We start from the raw sequence: 19,240 nt of genomic DNA, 5'->3' as shown, positions 1-19,240 counted from the left end.
CTATGATTGGGAAGACTGGCTTGGTCTCTCTTCTCCACAAGATCCCAAGATCCTAAGAGCTTCAGCTACCAGAGACAGTTTGGGTAATAATATGGGTATCCTGAACCACACAAAGGAAGATGCTCTGCGGATAGTAAGTCTCAGCCACTTAAGCAGCCTTCCTGGGCCTAGCCACTTCCTGCTTCAACCTGTCCTTTACCAGAGTTATTCTTCTAAATCCAGAACAAGCTTAAGACCTCCCGTGGATCTCCACTGCCTACAAGACAATCCACCAACTCCTTATTCCAGGCCCCAAACCATCAAACAGAATTAGCAATTCCTGCCCCTCCCCTTACAATTCCAAAACACCTTCATATCCCATGACTGAAACCCCACCCCCCAGCCCACTTACCTGCTTTGTCTTTCTCTCTCACTGAAATAAGAACTATATATGTGCTCAAAAAAAGCCTTGTAAGCCCCACTACATACTCTCTCTAGGATCATATTTCTCACAAACCTTTGCTAAATAACTGCCCATTCATGTTAGTGGTATTTATTTATACAGATGACTTCAGTGTGTAGAAAAGGGATAAGAATCTCATATAAAGTTAAAAGGACTCCCCTTCCCAATCCCTCAAAAAACAGCAGCATGTGTCTTTGTTATGTCTAAATTCCAATGAGTGGAAAATTTTCTTCTGAAGATGGCACCTTCTCGGGTGGGTGAAGAGTGTCTCAGGTAGAGTTTTTCCCCAACAGGGCACAGCTCAGGCAGACATTCAATTTTTTTTTTTCCTGTTTTTAAAAACAGCTTTATTGAGATAGACATTCAATGTTAACCTCCTGTGCTACTCTGAAAACACCACTTGTCCACCATTACTCAGGATCCACTGATTTTATGCCCCAGATAGTCTCATTTTGACAAGGCACAAGTCTGATTGAGAGAAGTCACAGAGAAGAGGCAATGTATATACAGAACAGTCTTTCGAGAGTCTGTAAACCACATTCACACACACGCACATACATATACATGTTCACACACAAACACACACGCACACTGTTACCTCTGATCCTTTTTTGCTTTAAGGTGATAGCATGAGAATAGTTCTTCCTAAGGCTTGTTAAAAGTTCAAATACACAGACTGTAACAATCATCCCTAAATTGGTAGCTGAAGTTTGGCTCATATATTAAGATGCACAGTCTTTGATTCTGCGCAATCATAACCACCGGGCTCTGTTAAAAGTTCAAATACACAGACTGTAACAATCATCCCTAAATTGGTAGCTGAAGTTTGGCCCATATATTAAGATGCACAGTCTTTGATTCTGCGCAATCATAACCACCGGGCTTTCTCTCCACATTCAGGTCACTGTTCGATGGTTTGTGTGTTGTCAGAGAGCCTGTGTTCACACGTACCTGCTGTTTGTTCTCTCTGGAATATGGCAACATGGTAGAAACATGAAACATGATCTCATGCCCTTGGTACACAGTGTACACTGAATGTATCCCTGTGGTGTCATCTGTAAAATACAAGTATGCAGTTAGTGGACACAGGATTCTCAGGCCATACGCAAATCATTTTTATTTGCAGACTAGGGGACTATAGTACACAGTTAGTACATTCCTAAAGGTCATTCTGGATTGTCTGCCTGCACGGAAGCGACGGTGGATTAGCTACACAACTCTCCACTGGACACAAGTCCTACCCACGTGGAAGGACCTCTTCTTCCTCACTAAGCTCGCTCATGGGCTGATTTGTGCCTTGCCTCACAATGGAGGAGGTCATGAGAAGTCTGGGTGAAAAAGGAGAGTACGTTGTAACGTCTGTAAGGTATGACAATCCCTTGCCTTCCACTTGCCGTGGGTGTACAGGATGAGATTAACACAAAATGACATACGAATCATTATGCCCATAAAACAAAAGGAAATGATGTTTCTGGCAGAATTATATAGTGATTAAAAGTATGGGCTTTGGAGCTAGGCAGACTCGGATTCAAGTTCTCATTAGCTATGTTACTTTTGACAAATTATCTTGCTTTTCTCTGAGCCTTAGTTTGTTAATTTGAAAATGGGGATAAAAATAGTACCTAACTCCTAGGGCTGTTGGGAAGACTCAATGAGATTATATTTGCAAAGTGCTACACAGAATGCCTGGCTATATTGAGGGCTCGGTGTGTGGTAAGCAGGACCAGGACAGGGAGGCTGAGAGCTGGCTTCAACGAACGTGCAGGCATTTAAGAATTCACCTGTGCACATACAGTTTGTCTAGGTGAAGCTGGGGCTGACAGCTGGGGCCGAGTCCCTCATCCCGCATGGGTCAGTTAAGGTGCTCACAGCACGCTTCTCACAAATTGCTAAACCCTTCTGTATTCGGCATCTGTGAAGTGAGGCCATCGTGGGCTGGCGGGGAGCTGAGGCTCCCAGAGGTAAGTGTACCTGGATTTGAAGCCTATCACATTTAGGCCTCATGCCACCTGCCTGACTTACTTCCAGGACTGACTGTGAAGCTCAAATAAAACAACTAAAATAGGAGCACAGGAAAAAGCTAGAAATGCTATATGTACAAATATAAGACAGCATAAGTGAGTCCAAATCTAAACATGTGATCTTATCTACCTTGCCCCCCTCAGATCCTTGTCCCCCAAATGCTTCCTCTGCATTGCTCCCAATCTCAGTGCTGGTGCTGCCACCCATCCAGCCATCCCAGGCAGGTCTGTGAGTCCTTTCTCCAATCAGCCACGGTCCTGCCAACTCTGCCTTTGAAATGGCTCTTGAATTAGTCCAGTCTTCTACCTTCCAACCCACCACTCCTCTCCAGCCCATCCCTGCCTCTTGTTTGGACTGTTGCAACAGCCACTCAGCTGGCTCCTCCTCGTCCTCCTCTCTAGAACATTCTCCACACACCTCCTGCTCAAAAGTGCAAATCTGATCTCACCACTCCCCTGCTTAAAACCCCTTCATGACATCCAATCATGTTTAGAATAAAGTCCAAAATAATTAATGTGACCTCAAACTCCCTGCAGGGTCCCCCCTCTCCCCTTTACCAGTGCATATTACATCATTCTCTGTCCCTCTGCTCCCTCCAGGTATTCTCTTAGTTTCTAGAACACATGTTCCTTCCTGCCTCTGGGAACTCACAGATGTCTCTCTGCTTGGAATTCTCTTCTCCCCTCAAGACACTCAGACTACTCCACTCATCACTGCCCCTGCTCTGGACCACCTCTCCCTCAGCAGCTTTCCCTAATCCCCCAGATTAGGCAAAGTGTCCTGATGGCACACTGTATTTTTTCTTCTTGGTTCCCCTAAGTTCTAGTGCTAACCTACTGGGTAATGACCCGTTTAATGTCTGTCTCGTCCACTGGACCACAAGCTCCTAGAAAGGCAGGGACCCGTGTTGGTCTACCCACTGCCTTATCCCCAGAGCCCAGCACAGTGCTGGCACACAGAGGGTGCTAAACAGTAACTATTTATGGGCAGACCACGACTCCTGTCATCTCCTAGGGGCCACGAGGGCTGATTTAGTCTCCCAAAGCCAAATGTGCCCATGTCAGACGAAGTGAAGGGCAACTTCCCTCCCGTTGTCTCTCGTCTGTCCCTTCCCCCCATCTTGGGTATAACTTCAAATACAGATCAGGCTGACTAGCAAAAGTTATACAAATTACAACAGAATAGATCAAGAGGCAAGCTTACTTTTGGTGTCCAGACCGCCGCGGTAGCCTGTCCAGCCCTTTAGAGTGATTGTGTCACCCAGGAGATTTAAAAATTTTTGAAAAGCTTCACTTCCAATTTCTGCAGGAAGAGGTGAAACGTGAAGAAAATACGGGTATCAGTTAAGTCCTCACTTTCTATGTACTGAAATCACTTGAAAGTTAACCAGGTTCTGCTGACGTGTACAGTAGGTAAGCAGTATGGAGAAATCACATTCCCTTCCTCTTGGGGACCATGAGGAAGTTCCACGATTCCCAGGAATCCAAAGAAAGGAAAACTACAGAACCAGATGAACCACCCTTATCACTGCCACACTGGAATCGCAGGTGTTCAGTATTGCAATGTGAAAACGTTATTACTATTTCCATTAATAATAAACAAGTATTTAACATGGAAAGAGATATCATCTTATAATTCTCCCAACCATAAAAAACCACAGAAAAATCTTCCATAGCTCTTGAGACTGTGTAGAACCAAATTCTCCAAATCCCATGTGCTTTTCCACCTAGACTGTATCTCCAGTGCCCAGAGCATGACGGGTACAAATTAGGTGATCAATAAATATTTGCCAAATGAGTGAAACTGGCAACAACTGCCCTGCAACATTTACCCTGAAATTTTGTAAAACTTGTGTCCTTGTATCAAGGACTCCAACTCAACAGACAAGTTCAGTTTCCACGGTCAAAAGCAACAGGGCAAGACAGGTTCTGTCAGCAGAAAGGAGGAGGCGTCCACTCACCATTGCTGAACATCTCATCGTCAGTGAGCTGCCCGTCTTTGGCAAAAAGAACCCCGAACTTGAAATTCACAGAGCCCTGACAATAAGACAACAACAGGTGTTAATTTTATCATCAAAGCTTAGTCATGAGATATGCTGTTTGTTATTTAATACGACCACAGCCACCAGAATGGATACGTGGGGGATTCCTTCCTCCCGTCTATACCAATTTTGACCAATGTTAACAATTACTGCTTCACTTTTATAGATTTTTAGCGCTTACAGACGAGATTATATGCTTTTATGAGAGTTAGGTCATGTGTGATTTCATTATTAAAGGCATTTGCAGGATGCCTCCATTCTGGAGGCAAAACAGTGCTGCAAGCAACTGGTCACAGGAACTCATAGGACTAGCACCATCTTCTAATCAACCCGTCAGTGACAGCCCAAACCCTGTCAGCAAAGGAGAGCTAATTGTAATTCAAAGCTTAACATAAAAATCTTAGGCTGGTATCTTATGGATTCTTTTAGAAATAGAAATAGAAATTGTAGGCAATTATACTAAAAGCTCATTTCCCCCAATTCCTAAAGATATTTAATCTCAAGAAATCACAAAACAGATGTGCCAGGAAAAAAAGCAAGCCCAGCAAGCAGTGGCTAGTACCAATGTGCAGCCCACCAGCCTCAACTTTAAACACCGAGTTAAAGTCTGACCCTGTGGAAATGGTAAATACCTGTGTCGAAGAGCAGTTTCTACCAGGCAGGGAGGAAGAGAGAGGAATGGGGTCGGGGAGTGGTAAACAGCGTCTCAATTGTATTTTTAATGTTTTTTTTCTTAAGCTGGGTAGTGGGTTTATAGCTCTTCATTATATCATTCTCTATACTTTTTTTGTATGCCTGAATTATTTCATAATTTTAAAAAACCTGATGGAAGAGAATCAACCTCTGCAAGGTTGTTGGACCCACCACTAGATGGGAGAATTCTTGGTGGTCAATTAAGGGGCAGACAAGGAACAACGGTGTTTAAAGCATCAGCCAGTGGGTCAGAGGTGGGAGGTCAAGGTGAATGCCAGATTCAGGACAGCTGGATCTGGGAGAATTGCGAGTCTGAAAATCCAAGAGTCTGAGGTCATGCTTCTAAACATTTTTCTGTCGTCAACACACCAGAGAGACAGATGCACACCCATCAGAAACTGTGGTTTTCTACACAGAATGAGGAAGAGGGAGGACGCTCCCAAGTGGGTCCCCAACCCTGGAACTCTCCACAGTCCCCTGGATGGCTGGCTCTTTCCCATCGTGCACATCTCAGCTCACGTGTCCACTTCCAGGGAGGCCCTTCCTGATCTCTTGAAATAAAGCCCCCTCCGCCCACTGTTACTCTCCGCCGGAGCCCCTTGCTGTCCTCTCGTCAGCACTGTCCACGCTCTGTGGTTCTTGTACTGAACCTGCCTCTGTCTTCTTGTACCACTAGGACCTAAGTCCCGTGGAGGAGGGGTCATACACGTTTTACTTTCCATTGCGTCCGTGGTGCTGCCCACGGTGCCAGGTACATTGGAGAAGATTAATAAATATTCATGGCACAAGTGACAGTGTGCATAATAAGTGAGAAAAGTAACAAAATTGGTCAGATTAACAAGCTGCCTCCAAATGATCACTTCTTCCTCACAAACCAGTTTTTGGTAAATTTCTTAGAATTTTGTCAGGTACCTTTACCCACATTAGGGTTGTAGAGTCTGTAACTATTCTTTCTCTATTTCGGAAGTGATGATAGCAGTAACATGTCTCCAAGACTCTGGCACCCCTTCTATTCTTCACAGTCCCTTAAAAAGCATCTGCAGCAATTCGGGGTCTGACAGACGACCCTCTTAGAATAACAGCACAGGGACTAAAGCAGTGGTACTCAAACTTGACCAGGAATCAGAATCACCCGGAGGGCTTGCTAAACCAGAGACTGCTGGGGCCCACCCCCAGAGTTTCTGACTCAGTACGTCTGGGATAGGGCCTGAAAGTCTTCATTTCTAACAAGTTCTCAGGTGATGTTGATGCTGCTGGTCCAGGGTCTCCACTGGACTAGAGGAACAAACCAGGAGGCTGTCGGGAGGCCCAGGATCAGGTCCAGCCAAGCTGACAGCTAGCAAGGCAGGGGCAGAAGGACAAGGTCCATGACCAGAGCTATGAGCCACGAACTAACAACCTATTAGAAGCAGAAGGAACCCCACAGTCCACTGAGTCCTCACTTTCATTTTACAGACAGGACAATGAAGTCCAGGGAGGGAGAGAGACTTGCCCAAGGCTGGTGCTAAGTGAACAGTAGGACTGGAGCTGGACCTTGGGTCTCCTGACCCTTGATACAGTGCTCTTGCCAATATCATGCCATAGTCTTCTCAGGACAGTTCTGAGTTAAGCAAAACTGAGAGCTACAAGCAGAGATGGGGCCTACTGCCCCCTGATCAGTGGCCAAAGCTTTTAGAAGCTTTTCTGGGGTTGCTCTGAGATTGGCACCACGCTACCACGGGAACTTGCTGAGGACCTTCTGCTTCAGGTGGAGACTCCAGAAAGACTGGTGTTGCAAGGCTTTAAGTCTCTACCATCTGTTATAGGGGTCAGTCTGAAGAACTACAAAGTCTGTACGGCATGGAGAGCTGCAGGATGGGGGTCTTTCAGATACCTGAAAACCAAGGGCGCAGGATCTTCAAGGTCACGTATAGGAAGGGAGATCATGCATCCAGGTATGCTTAGACAGCCCTAACTTATCTGTTTTGTCTGTTGTCCTAGTGTTATTCATAATTACTCTCAAAAAGGTCCCAGTTTAAATAACAAATTAAGTGGAACCCTCCTGCTTTGGATGGAGATTATATGGAACCCTCCTGCTTGAGACAGACTGGTGTTGCAAGGCCTTGTTAAGTACTTGAACCTACCTATAGTGCCTCATTTAGGTAATTTGGCTTCTAGGACTTCCCAAATGATATCCATGACTAACATTGAGTCTTCATCTATTCCCAGAAATCGAGGTATCACTAATATAATGTTATTTCACGTTTTAGGAGAGGATGGTTTGATCTGGGGCAATCTGAGCATAACAGACCACATTTTACAAGATGTTCAACAAAACATCATTAGTGCTTCCTGAGGCCGGCTGCTAGCTATGTGTGGCACTAGGTCTGAAGGATGCAAGGGAGCTCTCAAGATCTCAAGACCTGTGCCCCTGGAGGGAGGTGACTGGTAGAGGGAATCCCAGAACTCTGGTTTCTCAGGACTTAAGTCCTGCTCAGACACTCAACACAGAGATAAGGTAATATATGTCATTCCTTTTGTATGGAATTTAAAGTTTTGAAGTTCTAAATTTTATGAGACAAAACTCAACATGATTACAAATGAATGTGCAGCCACATTCTTGGGAATTAATAGTAGGCTAAGAATTATATCTCTTCCAAGAAAAGTAAAGTATGAGGGGAAACTAAAGTCCCAATGATTCCAGAGAATCCTTTGGAACTGAGAAACGATGACCTTACTCAAAACTAGACACCTTGTTATTTTTGCTAAGGCAAGGCCCCCACATTTCTAGGATTCCACGTGTTCCTACACATCTCTCATCCTCTCCGTGTGCACTGCAGCCTGGGATGCCATGTTCCCTCAGGGAGTGCCTCTCTATGCAGCAGACAAACCAAGCATGGGCTTCAGGACACTAACATCACTTTACCAAATAGGTGACCTTTCAGAAGCATTGCTAGTGCTGCTTATTAAGTGTTTCCCTGCTTATCTTTGCAGGTGATAGTTTACCACTAGACAGTATGGAATTGGGATGAATGCTCCCAATATATCCTAGCTGAGAAGCTGCAGGATTAAATGGGAATGCCTTGGCCACTCAGCTCTCTGAGAAGCTCTGAAGGATGGTGACCACTGCTCACACCTCCTCAAGTTGTCACAACAAGTGACTCTTGTTGCTTCAAGCAAATATCCCTTTGGTAAGAAAATACAGTTGAGAAATAAAGAGATCAGCAATGTATTCTTCAAAATTTGGGAGATCCAAGAAAAGCATGAGGGGATATACCCCAGTTAACCAGGGTTCTTCCAGGGGGGTGGAAATGGCAATATGGGGGGAGCGTTTGCATTTTTCATTGATAAATTTCTGCATTGTTTGTTACAACAGGCATGAGCAAGCACTCAGTGGGTGCTCAATAAATATCTGGGAATTAATGAATTTTGAGACATAAAAACTATATGTAGTACAATCCTAGCTTTATATAAAATATAACAAACATGGGCCGGCCCGGTGGCGCACTGCTACAGTGCACCGCTTGGGAAGCGCGGCGGTGCTCCTGCCGAGGGTTCGGATCCCACATACAGACCGGTTCCCGCTCACTGGCTGAGCAAGGGGCGGGCGCAGCACCGAGGGTTGAGATCCCGTTGCCGGTCCCGGTCCGGTACGGGCGCGACACTGAGGGTTGCAGTCCGTTGCCGGACACGAAAAAAAAATAAAAAGATAAAATATAACAAACATATACCAAAATGCTAACTAGTATTTCTGTGATTCCTTCTATCTTTTGTGCATTTCTGTGTTTTTCAAATGTTTGCCAGAAATGTGGATTACTTTTATTTTTTGCTTTTTACAGATTACACATGGAATCCATGAATTCTTTTGCAACAAGCATGAATCAAACATGGACAATCGATAAAAATGTAGACATTCCCCTTTGTCAGCTCTCTGCCACATCCCACCCTACAGTTCCACTATTCTGCCCAAAGTAACTGCTGCCGACAATTTGGGGTGCGTTCTTTGTGTGTGTGTCTTTGGGCAGCTGGCCAGTACAGGGATGCACCCCTGGACCTTGGTGTTAGCGGCACCACACTCTAACCAAGTGAGCTCACTGGCCGGTCCAATTTGGGGTGCATTCTTCAACCCCTTCTTTGCACTTAACACCTTCGTGTTCAAGAACGAGCAGAGATATCATTGCCTCAGAGAAACCTTCCCTGTCTGTTCAGTATGAAAAAACTTACAACTCAGACCATATCACATACCTTGTTTTACTTTCTTCACAGCTCTTGGGGCTATCTATATTTCCATGCTTATGTTCTTTTACTTGTTTAGTTTGTCTTACCCCACCAGACTATAAGCTGCATGCGGAAGGGCCTTGTCCTGCTCATCAACATATTACCTAATGCCTCAAACAGTACATGGTACACACATAGTAGGAACTCAACAAATATTTGTTGAGTGAATGAATGAATGAATGTACATATAAATCTTTCTTCATTTATAAAAACATAAGTGGGATTCTACTCTAAATAATGCCCTGTGAGTTGCTGTTTTCAGCAAATACCATGTTGTGGAAATCTTTCCATGCCAGTAAATAAAGGTCTATGTCTTGGTCTGTTGGGGCTGCTATAACAAAATCCCATAAACTGGATGACTTATAAACTACAGAAATTTATATCTCACAGTTCTGGAGGCTGGGAAGCCCAAGGCCGAGGCACCAGTAGATTTGGTATTTGGTGAGGGCCCTATTCCTGGTTCACAGATGGTGCCTTCTCGCTGCATCCTCACAGGGTAGAAGGGGTGAAGAAGCTCCCTTGGCCTCTTAAGGGCACTAATCCCATTCATGTGGGCTCTGCCCTCATGACTTAACCACCTGTCAAGGACCTTCCTCCTAATACCACCCCATTGGTGATTAGGCTTTGACATATGAATCTTGGCGGGACACAGACATTCAGACCTCAGAAGTCTACCTCATTCTATTTAATGGCATCATAGTATTTTGTAATTTACTCCTTCAATCAATCATTCACTTGTTCAACCAACAAATATTTACTTTGCATCTTCTGTGTGCACTGTTCTAGGACTGGGGATGCGGCTGTGAACAAAACGGAGTAAGTCCCGGCTCTCACGGTGCTTACGTTCTTGTGAGGGAGACAGATAATAAACAAACAAATGAAAATACAAATGTTAAGACAAAAAACAAAGCAGACTAAAGGGGCCAAGGTGAGAGGCAGGGTGTGCTGTTTTAGATAGGGTGATCAGGGAAGGCCTCTTTGAGCACTGGTCTAGATTAACTGAGGGCATGACCCTTGAGGACATCTGGGGGACAAGCATCTCCAGTGGTGAGAACAGCAGGCACTTTCTGAGGGGGTAGAAGAAGTCCATGTGGTTAGTGTGAAGCAGACGACCGAAGAGCCAGCAGTCATGCAGGCCCTAGCAGGCTAGGATAAGGACTTGGGGCTTTACTTGGAGTGGGATGAGAAGCCACTAGTTTTGAGCAGAGGGATGGCCTGATTTGACATGTTTTAAAATGACCCTTTGGATACTACATGAAAAGCAGAAGCGAGGGTGAGATGGCAGCACAGGGATGAACTAGGGGACTCTGCCCAGTCCAGGCTGGAGATGATGGGGGTGGGTCATTGCGTGGTTGTGGTGGACACACTGAGAAATGTTTGGATTGGGGATATTTTATGACAAAGTGAAAACAGGATGTGCTGATGCATTAGCTGGGGGGTGTGAGAGAAAGGGAGGCATGAAGGACTTTTCCAGCTCTGTCCTGAGCAACTGGACAAATGACACTGCCATTTACTGAGCGGTAAATAGGCATAAACTATAATTTATTTACTCAATTGCCTACTGATAACATTTTGGATATCTCCCTATATTAATCATATACTTAGAAAACCCAACATATCTTCTTTAAATGGGGGCAACAGGGAGCAAAACATTCAAATAAATATGGCATTTGGTATATCAACAGAGTGCTAATGAAGCACAAACATCTTATTTTAATTTAATGAAAATTAAAACTTCATTACTCACCCTGATCACAAGGTTAACATTTGAATGTTTCCAAGCAGATTTAAGTAGCTTTTTATATCTTTATAGTGAACTGCACAGAAAATTCTGAAATACCTAGACAAACCATGTCAGTAACATCTTTCAGTGACAACAGGCTCGTATTGGGCAAAGCCATGGAAAAGTCTGACTGAAAGGAAAGGCTGTGTCACGGTGAGGGGAGAAGTACATTTATGAACATGGGGGCAGAGCTCAGCAAGAGCAAACACCTCCCCCAAATCACTCACCTCTTGCTCTTCAAGAACCAGCAAGTCCTGTCAAAGAAAGTTTTAAAAGTTATGTCCATGCTTAATGGTAATCATTTTATTTTGACTTTCTGTGAAAGCCAAGCTTCAGTTTACTAACACTGTTTTGTGTTAAGACATTTTGAAAATAAATTGGTTATAGTGAAAACGAAAACAAAAACAAAAAAACCCAAACTATGATCAAAGGCAAAAGACAGGAGTCTTGGCAGTTTCCCCCTATGGCTTGTCTGAGCACAGCTCAGCGCCTTCATAAGACCCTCTCCTGAGAGCTGCATGCAGTAGTGCACCCCAGTAATCCTGGCTTTGAACCCTTGTCCTGTCACATACTTAACTGTGTTTGGGAGCAAGTCATCTAGCCTGTTTGGGTCTCTGTTTCCTTATCCATGCCCCAAGAATACCTCCATCTTCACCCCTGTGACCTTCAGCCCTGTGACGGTCATAGAGAGCAGTGTGCGTGGAGTGCCTGCCACACAACAGAGGTCTGACAAACCTTACGTTACTTTCCTTTTCATTCTCAGTCACTCCATTTATAAATCTGAAAATGAGTTACATGGAAGTCCCACTTTTCTGGAACTTCTAAGAAAAGAAGATTCTGGTTGATAAGTGGACACCCAGGCCAAAGGCTCTGACAGGGAAAGAGTGGATGAGCAGAGATGGGGAAGCAGCGGGCCGGGTGAGCCATGGCTGCGTGGGGAGAGCACAGGGGGACAAGGGCGGAGGAGGCTGAAGGGACCCTCCCCTCCTTTCTGCCTGAGGCTCTCTGGGGAAGAGCTGTGTCAAGTGGGGAGACCTGGCAATTAGGAAGGAACTGCGTGAGGCAGTTCAATTTACTTAACAGGAAGCCTCTTTCATTCAGAACTCAGCCATCTTTATTATTTCTGAATTCTGGGATTAAATAAAATAATGTTGCAGATTTTTTATATTGAGACTTCATATTTGCATTGTACGTTTCATTACAAAATTCTCTCTTTCTATAGTTCCTTTTGATCTTCTCAAGCACCCTATGGTGCAGGTTAATTGCTCCTGAATCACAGGTGAGGCTCGGAAGTGCCTTGGTTAAGGTCACGCAGCCTGTAGGTGTAAGCTCTGAATCTTGTGCTCAGTTCTTCTAACACCCAGGTCACCGATCCTTTCATGCTAGCTGTGGTGACAAGGTGACAAGGAAAAGCTCACACCTGTCACCGTCTCGACTGTCATTAGTTGGGCAAGTGTTAGGGCTGGGACATTTTGCAACCAGTCCCTCGCTTGGTAAGAGAGGCTGCTGTTCCTCAGTGGCCTTGGGAAGAAATGATTCTAAAGAAATCAAGGAGTCCTGGCTGAGCGCAGGGGCTGGAGTCTAAACACTCAGCTCTAGGGGCAGGAGGGATGTCACAGTCTGTCAGGTTACATATATTTTGAAGTTTCCTTATTTTGGATTATATTTGTTCAGAAGCAGGTGGTCCTGCAATTTGTCCTGGTTTGCCAACGTCCCACTTAACACGATTCAGGTTTTTAAAACATTCTTGTTCCTGAATTTTTGAGCATCAGCTAAATCCTCTTTTTGCTGTTTCCCAGTTTGTATTTTAGCCCAGAAGGTATAATTTTGGCTAGTAATGGTGTTTCTTAATACAGTCCTACTGGCATTGTTTTTGATGTATGTATGATACTAACCATTAATTTAGGGCTGACACTGATTTTTTTTTTTTCATATAATCAGATACGGAATTTAGGAGAGGGTGATTTCATGTACACTTTTTTTTGTATCTAGAAATGCTTTTAAAATTCAAATTTAGTTCTGCAGATTTTTATAAAATACCTGGTCACTTAGGAAAGTCATATTATATTACAACTGTCTAGAAACAAAGCTGATGAATGGAAGAGGGGAAAAAACGTGTAGACACCCAGGTTTCTCTATCCATTTAAAGCCAGCTGAATCACACGTTGCTTCTGGGAAGATTTTGGTCAAAAAAAAATGTTACCACAGTACAGAAGCCAGAAACAGATGAATAACATTTTAAAATAGCATCAGCCACCTCCCCTCTTAGGAAAGATGCCTTGTTTATTATGCAATTGGTCTGTTTTCTGTTTACTCTTTGGATCCTGTATTTTTTAAGAACTCTTTCCCCTACATCTAAAGCCTTTTGCTCAAAGATCTCTAAGGGAAATCCACAGAAGCCTGGAGGCGGCTGTAACACGGCAGCTACTGAGGCTCTCTCACGTGCACACTCACGTGCACACTCACACACACAGGATGAGGGGAGAGTTTATGAATTGGTTCCTTGTTAAGGGAAAAAAGTCAAAACACAAATGTAGGGAAAGCATGAAAGTATCTTTTGTTTATTAAAAAACAGGCACAGAGTTATGATATAAATAGGCAGAATGTTGCTGTATCTTTTTCTGTTGCCCTTCTTTATTTTGTGGGAGAGAGAAAGCAGATGAGGATGACTGAGCAGAGATGAGCTCTGCTGAGGGAATTTGCTCAGCAGCAAGATGCAGAAAGAAGCACCACAGAGTTGGCTCCGTGGGTTTTGGGGCCAAGTCTGAAGAGCAGGGTTGGTAGCGGGGGTCACATCAGGCTAGAGGAAGGAAAGGATTAGGAATGATAACCTGCATGAATGAAGTAATAAAAGCACACTGGTACTGAGATATTTATAATTCTAATTTGTTTTTAAATCTGCTATAAAGAATCACTTTTAAGCACAGTTAAAAGTTTCTAAGCATGGCTTAAAGTTGCTTAAACACACCCATTTCTGCCTGAGTTCCTTCTGGGGTTGAGGCAGGGTACTATTTTAAAAATAACATCAAGGGCCAGACCGGTGGCGCACTCGGTAGAGTGCGGCGCTCCCGCCGAGGGTTCAGATCCCATATAGAGACCGGTCCACTCACTGGTTGAGCGTGGTGCGGGCGTGACACCAAGAGTTGTGATCCCGTTGCCGGTCGCGGTACGGGCGCGACACCAAGGGTTGCGATCCCATTACCGGTCATGAAAAAAGACAAAAAAAAGGAAAAAAAACCAAAAACCAAAAAACAACAACATCAAAACAAAAGATATGGAAATTCACAACTCTATGTATTTGGGGTAAGCTGAGAGCCAATAGCCTTATTTTATTTATTTATTTATTTATTTATTTATTTGTCCTGTTTTTGAGACCAGCCACACCGTGCTCAGCCAGTGAGTGCTGTGAGCGCACTGGTCATCCCTATATAGGATCCGAACCCGCAGCAGGAGCACTACTGCGCTCCCAGCACCGCACTCTCCCGAGTTCGCCACGGGCTCAGCCCCAATAGCCTTATTTTAAAAGCTAACTGTATTTAAAAGGGATGCAAGAAAAGATTGCTCCTGCTCCACTCAATCCTCCTCAGACTGAGTTATTTATTTCCCTAAAAAGCAAACTGAAGCATGATGCTCCTCTGCTTAAAGCCTCCACTGGCTCCCTGCTGCCTCCTGGACAGAATCCCAACTTGCTTCTCCAGCCTCCTCCCTTGTCACCCAGCCCTGGTGAACCCAATTCCTTGGATCTCAGCTTCGACACATGACAGGCATGCTGCTATTGATGGCTGTGTTTATAAGTTTCAGGGGGAGACTGTCAAAGCTGAATTGATTATGACTGCAAGACAAAAGTTTGGTTGACGTTTTTCTGATGAACGTTTACTTAGATTATGACTCCAATTTTTTTTTTCTCCCAAGACAGACTGTTTTCCCTTAACAGTAAATCCTAACGAAATAGGAATGGCTTTCTGGACACCTTTTTATTCCCTATGGTACCCAGCACATAGGCAAGCACATGTTCTACAAGGATATGAGCTCAATAACCACATTTTATATTTTATTAACTTAAAAAAAATCTCTTTCACATGCCACACAATTCTACATCACTCACTAAAAATATTGGCTTTCAAGCCAATAAGATCTTTCTGAACATACACCTTCCTGGTTCATGGATGGAGGACCACAAAGCCCAGCGAATCTTAGTGGCTGTGCACAAGAATCACTCAAGGATCTTCTGAAAAATAGAGTTCCAGGCTCTACCCTAGACCCATCGAATCAGAATCTCAGTTGTGAGGGTCTCCCATGATGATTTTTTCAAGCTGCACAGGCAATTCAGCTCTGTATCATAGGCTAGGGATCACTGATGACCTGTCAGTTCCATCCCAACAGTGTGATCGATTTCACACAATAATGAAGGATAAAATTTTCCATTACCTTTTGTATCTCAGGATGAAAAATTTCCCTGGGGCCTTTCTCAAACTTATCCAAATTCATGGCACTGAAATAGAACAGACAGAATGAGCTATAGTGCAGTATAAACTAAAATAATGTGGAGCAAGTCTCAGTTCTTCAGAGACGCTAAATAGCATCTCCTAGAAGATCACAGCTGGATTCCCTGCGGGATCCGGCACACACAGGAGACACAAATCAAGGAATGAGTGATCAATGAAAGAATCCATGAAAGTAACCAAACTCCACATTGTATTTTACTAACATAACTGCCGCCTAATGACACCCATGTAATAAGAGAGGGAGAGAGGAATCAGGAACATCTGTCTCAGGCAACCTTGACTAATCTTTCAGATTCTTATTTTTATTTACTAGAAAAGTGATGAAATGCAATTAAGATTAACTGATATTTCTTTCTTTCTTTGGCAATTCCTCTGCCAAAAGATTGTCCTTAAAAAGACTACTTTTTAATGTTTTACTCTGGATGAGCCATGCTAATTTCCTTGAACCTAAGTTCCTCTGGAGGTAGAACAAGGAGGTTGAACTAGATGATCTCTAAGGTCCTTTTCAGCTAGAATTCCAATATTCAGAAGTGAAAGGTAAAAATGATAAGAACTAATATTTACAGAGTACTTACTATATGCCAGGTATCTTGCTAAATGGTTTTCATGGATTATCTCATTCAGTCCCTGTGAGGTAAGTACTATTTTATCCCCATTTTAAAGATGGGAAATTCAGGCTCAGAAGTTAAATAACAGGATAACAAAGCTGGTAAACAGCAGAGTCAGGACTTGAACCCAGGCTTACCTGATTCCACAGTATTTATATTTTAATTTCCTTTTAAGAATTTCCAAGTTCATGCTTGTAACAAAAGAAAACAAAATCTTTTCATCTTTTGGAAGCAACTGTAGAAGTTTTAGTCTTCCACATTTTAAAAATCTTGCAGTATGTTGCTCTGGCTATGAGTGGTAGACGGAAAAGCGAAGGCCCTGCTCATAAAACTAAATGAAATTATAACTAAATACAACGCCTATTCTTTAAACATATAGAAGAAAGGAGCTAGAGTAACTTCTTTTTAGGGGAAAAAGATAAGATTCACAGAAATTGTAAGCCAGTACAATTCAAAGTATTACTCTCAAAGCAAGTTAAGATCTATGGCTTCTTAGAAGCAGCCAGATATTTCTGTGCTCACCAAAAATGTTAACCTCTTTGTTGATGCTTTCTTAACTCAGGCTTCAGACTGCTCAGGAGAAAAATCAGAAGGCCTAGAGCAGACAGGAGAAGGTCTGCAATTTGGAGACCAAATCAAGCTTGAAAATGGGATATACAGTTTTTTACTTTTTAATTCTGGTGCCTTTTAATGAGCCAGATGCAATCCCTCACTGATAGACTCAGGTATGTCACTCTATGAGACATTTTGGTAAGTATGAGTTGTAGCTATTATGTGTCACCTGCGAACATCAAAACAAATCTCCTACCACCACCTAGTTGCAGACAAAGAGGAAATCATCAGGGCACTGGATTTGCTTTATCCTTTACACAATACGGCATTAGTGGTCAACAGTCCAAGCCCTGGAGTCATGGACCTGGATTTAAATCCCAGCTCTGTGCTTTACCAGCTGTGAGATCTCTGTCAAATCCCTTCATCTCTCTGAGGCTCTGATTTCTGATAAGTGGAAAGGAGATAATAATAGGTCTATTTCATGGAGCTAATTTAAAGATTTACTAAGAGAATGCTTGTAAAGTATTTAGCACAGTGCCTGACAAACAGAAGCTACTGTTACTATGATGTAGGGCTTGACAGTTAGCTCAGTTGGTTAGAGTGTGGTTATAACACCAAGGTCAAGGGTTTGGATCCCCATAACAGCCACCTGCCAAAAAAAAAAGAGAGAGAGAAATGTCTAAGATGTGACATCTTGCTGGTGACAAAGCAGCAGGCTGGATCCGAATGGTGGCATTCCCTAGGGGAGGGTGCCACCCAAGCAGGGGAGAGAGATGAGAAAGAGGTTGGGGGAAGGTGGCATGAGAGGTGGCTGAGTGGGGAGCAACCAGATGTTCCGTTCATTTAACTTTGGCGAAGAATAAGCACATTCTTCTCCAAGAAGCCTTTGCTGACATCTGGGTTTCTATTTCAAAGTAGAAAAAGGAAAGAAAAAATATATTTCTTGATTTTCTTTACAAACCAAATTATCTTAGTGAATGCAAGAAACAAGAAGCAGGCAACTAATGCAGTATAGGGAGATGCTGGGAGCAGAGCTTGGGATCAGCCGGACCGGGGCTCGGGCCTCAGTCCCACCTCACACCAGCTGTGTGTGACCCTGGCCTTTTCTCTCTGAGCCCCCATTTCCCCATCTATAAAATGGGGACAGTAATGGTACCTGCCTTACAGGGCTGCTGTGACGATGACAGGAGGGAATGCACGTCAAGTGCTTAGCAAAACGTCTGGCACACAGTCAAGGCTTGGGGAACTGGAAAGCTAATGCCAGAATGATCACAGGAAAACACAATGCATCGTGACCTCCTACTCCTGCTGTGGGGCTTCTACTCAGTACTCACCTTAAGATGGACTTCACGGAGAGCGTTTTTGTGGGACTGTAGGGAAGGCATATTTTCTGGGTACCCTGGAAAAGTCAAAACACCAAATCAGTGAGAAGTTAGGCAACTCCTGTCTCCTTAAGAGCCTCATCTGGCCATTTAAGAGAAACCCATGTCCAGTCTTCTTCAAGGGGCATGTATGTGAATAAACATATTCTCTGTTGGAAAAAACTCTTGCTCAGGCTTGACAGTATCTTCCATGATTCCCCCCATGCTGACATTTATGGATTAAAGCGTGAATCTTCCACATCTGGGTCCTCAGTGTCCTGGGTACTGTGGAGAGCTGATGACTCATCTGAACCAAGTAAGAAGGGGGTTTGGTGTCTGAGCCAAGAATCGGATAAGACTCAAAGACCATAAGAAGAAAACAGTCTCCACATGTTCAATGGGACTAAAACATAATATTTCCAACTCAAAGACCTTTTGAACTAGAAGTCACCTGAATCCTTCAGAGAGGTTTTCAAAATGTGTACTTTTATATTTATCTGTGTTTACTTATTTAAAGCCTATTTTCTCCCCTTTAAATGAGCACTCACTGTGGTAACTCATAGAAAGTACTCACTAAATATGAGGTGACTGAAAAGGAAATGAGTGAAGAATTGCCCAAATGACTCAGCCCCTGTCCAAAGCACCCCACACCAATGAGTGCTGTTCTCTTTCTAGTTGTCTAAAAAGAGATGATATAGATTTATGAGGGTACTTCAAAAAGCTCATGGAAGGGCCGGCCCGGTGGCGCACTGGAGAGTGCACTGCTTGGGAGCGCGGTGGCGCTCCCGCCGAGGGGTTGGATCCCATGTGGAGACCGGTTCCCGCTCACTCGCTGAGCGCACCGGCCATCCTTATACAGGATCCGAACCCGCGGCGGGAGCGCCACTGCGCTCCTAAGTGCTGCACTCTCTCGAGTGTGCCACGGGGCCGGCCCATATCATCTTTTTTTTTTTTTTTTTTTTTTTTTTTTTTTTTT

The 19,240-nt window shown here is 43.8% G+C and overlaps 1 protein-coding gene across 1 annotated transcript in view; it reads right to left on the bottom strand.

The window, feature by feature from the left end:
• Positions 1-19,240, bottom strand: part of GARNL3 (GTPase activating Rap/RanGAP domain-like 3) — a 142,534-nt gene that overhangs the window by 55,444 nt on the left and 67,850 nt on the right. The window contains exons 6-11 of the mRNA XM_008585920.1: positions 18,238-18,302; positions 15,667-15,730; positions 11,466-11,492; positions 4,425-4,500; positions 3,668-3,766; positions 1,394-1,497 (exon numbers count right to left, since the gene is read on the bottom strand). Of these exons, the coding sequence (XP_008584142.1) occupies positions 1,394-1,497; positions 3,668-3,766; positions 4,425-4,500; positions 11,466-11,492; positions 15,667-15,730; positions 18,238-18,302 (435 nt within the window). The remainder of the gene's footprint in view (positions 1-1,393; positions 1,498-3,667; positions 3,767-4,424; positions 4,501-11,465; positions 11,493-15,666; positions 15,731-18,237; positions 18,303-19,240) is intronic.

This window comes from Galeopterus variegatus, unplaced genomic scaffold (assembly GCF_000696425.1).
Source record: "Galeopterus variegatus unplaced genomic scaffold, G_variegatus-3.0.2 Scaffold3761, whole genome shotgun sequence".
In the NCBI taxonomy this organism is placed as follows: domain Eukaryota; kingdom Metazoa; phylum Chordata; class Mammalia; order Dermoptera; family Cynocephalidae; genus Galeopterus; species Galeopterus variegatus.
This window is presented reverse-complemented; position numbering and strand designations above follow the sequence as displayed.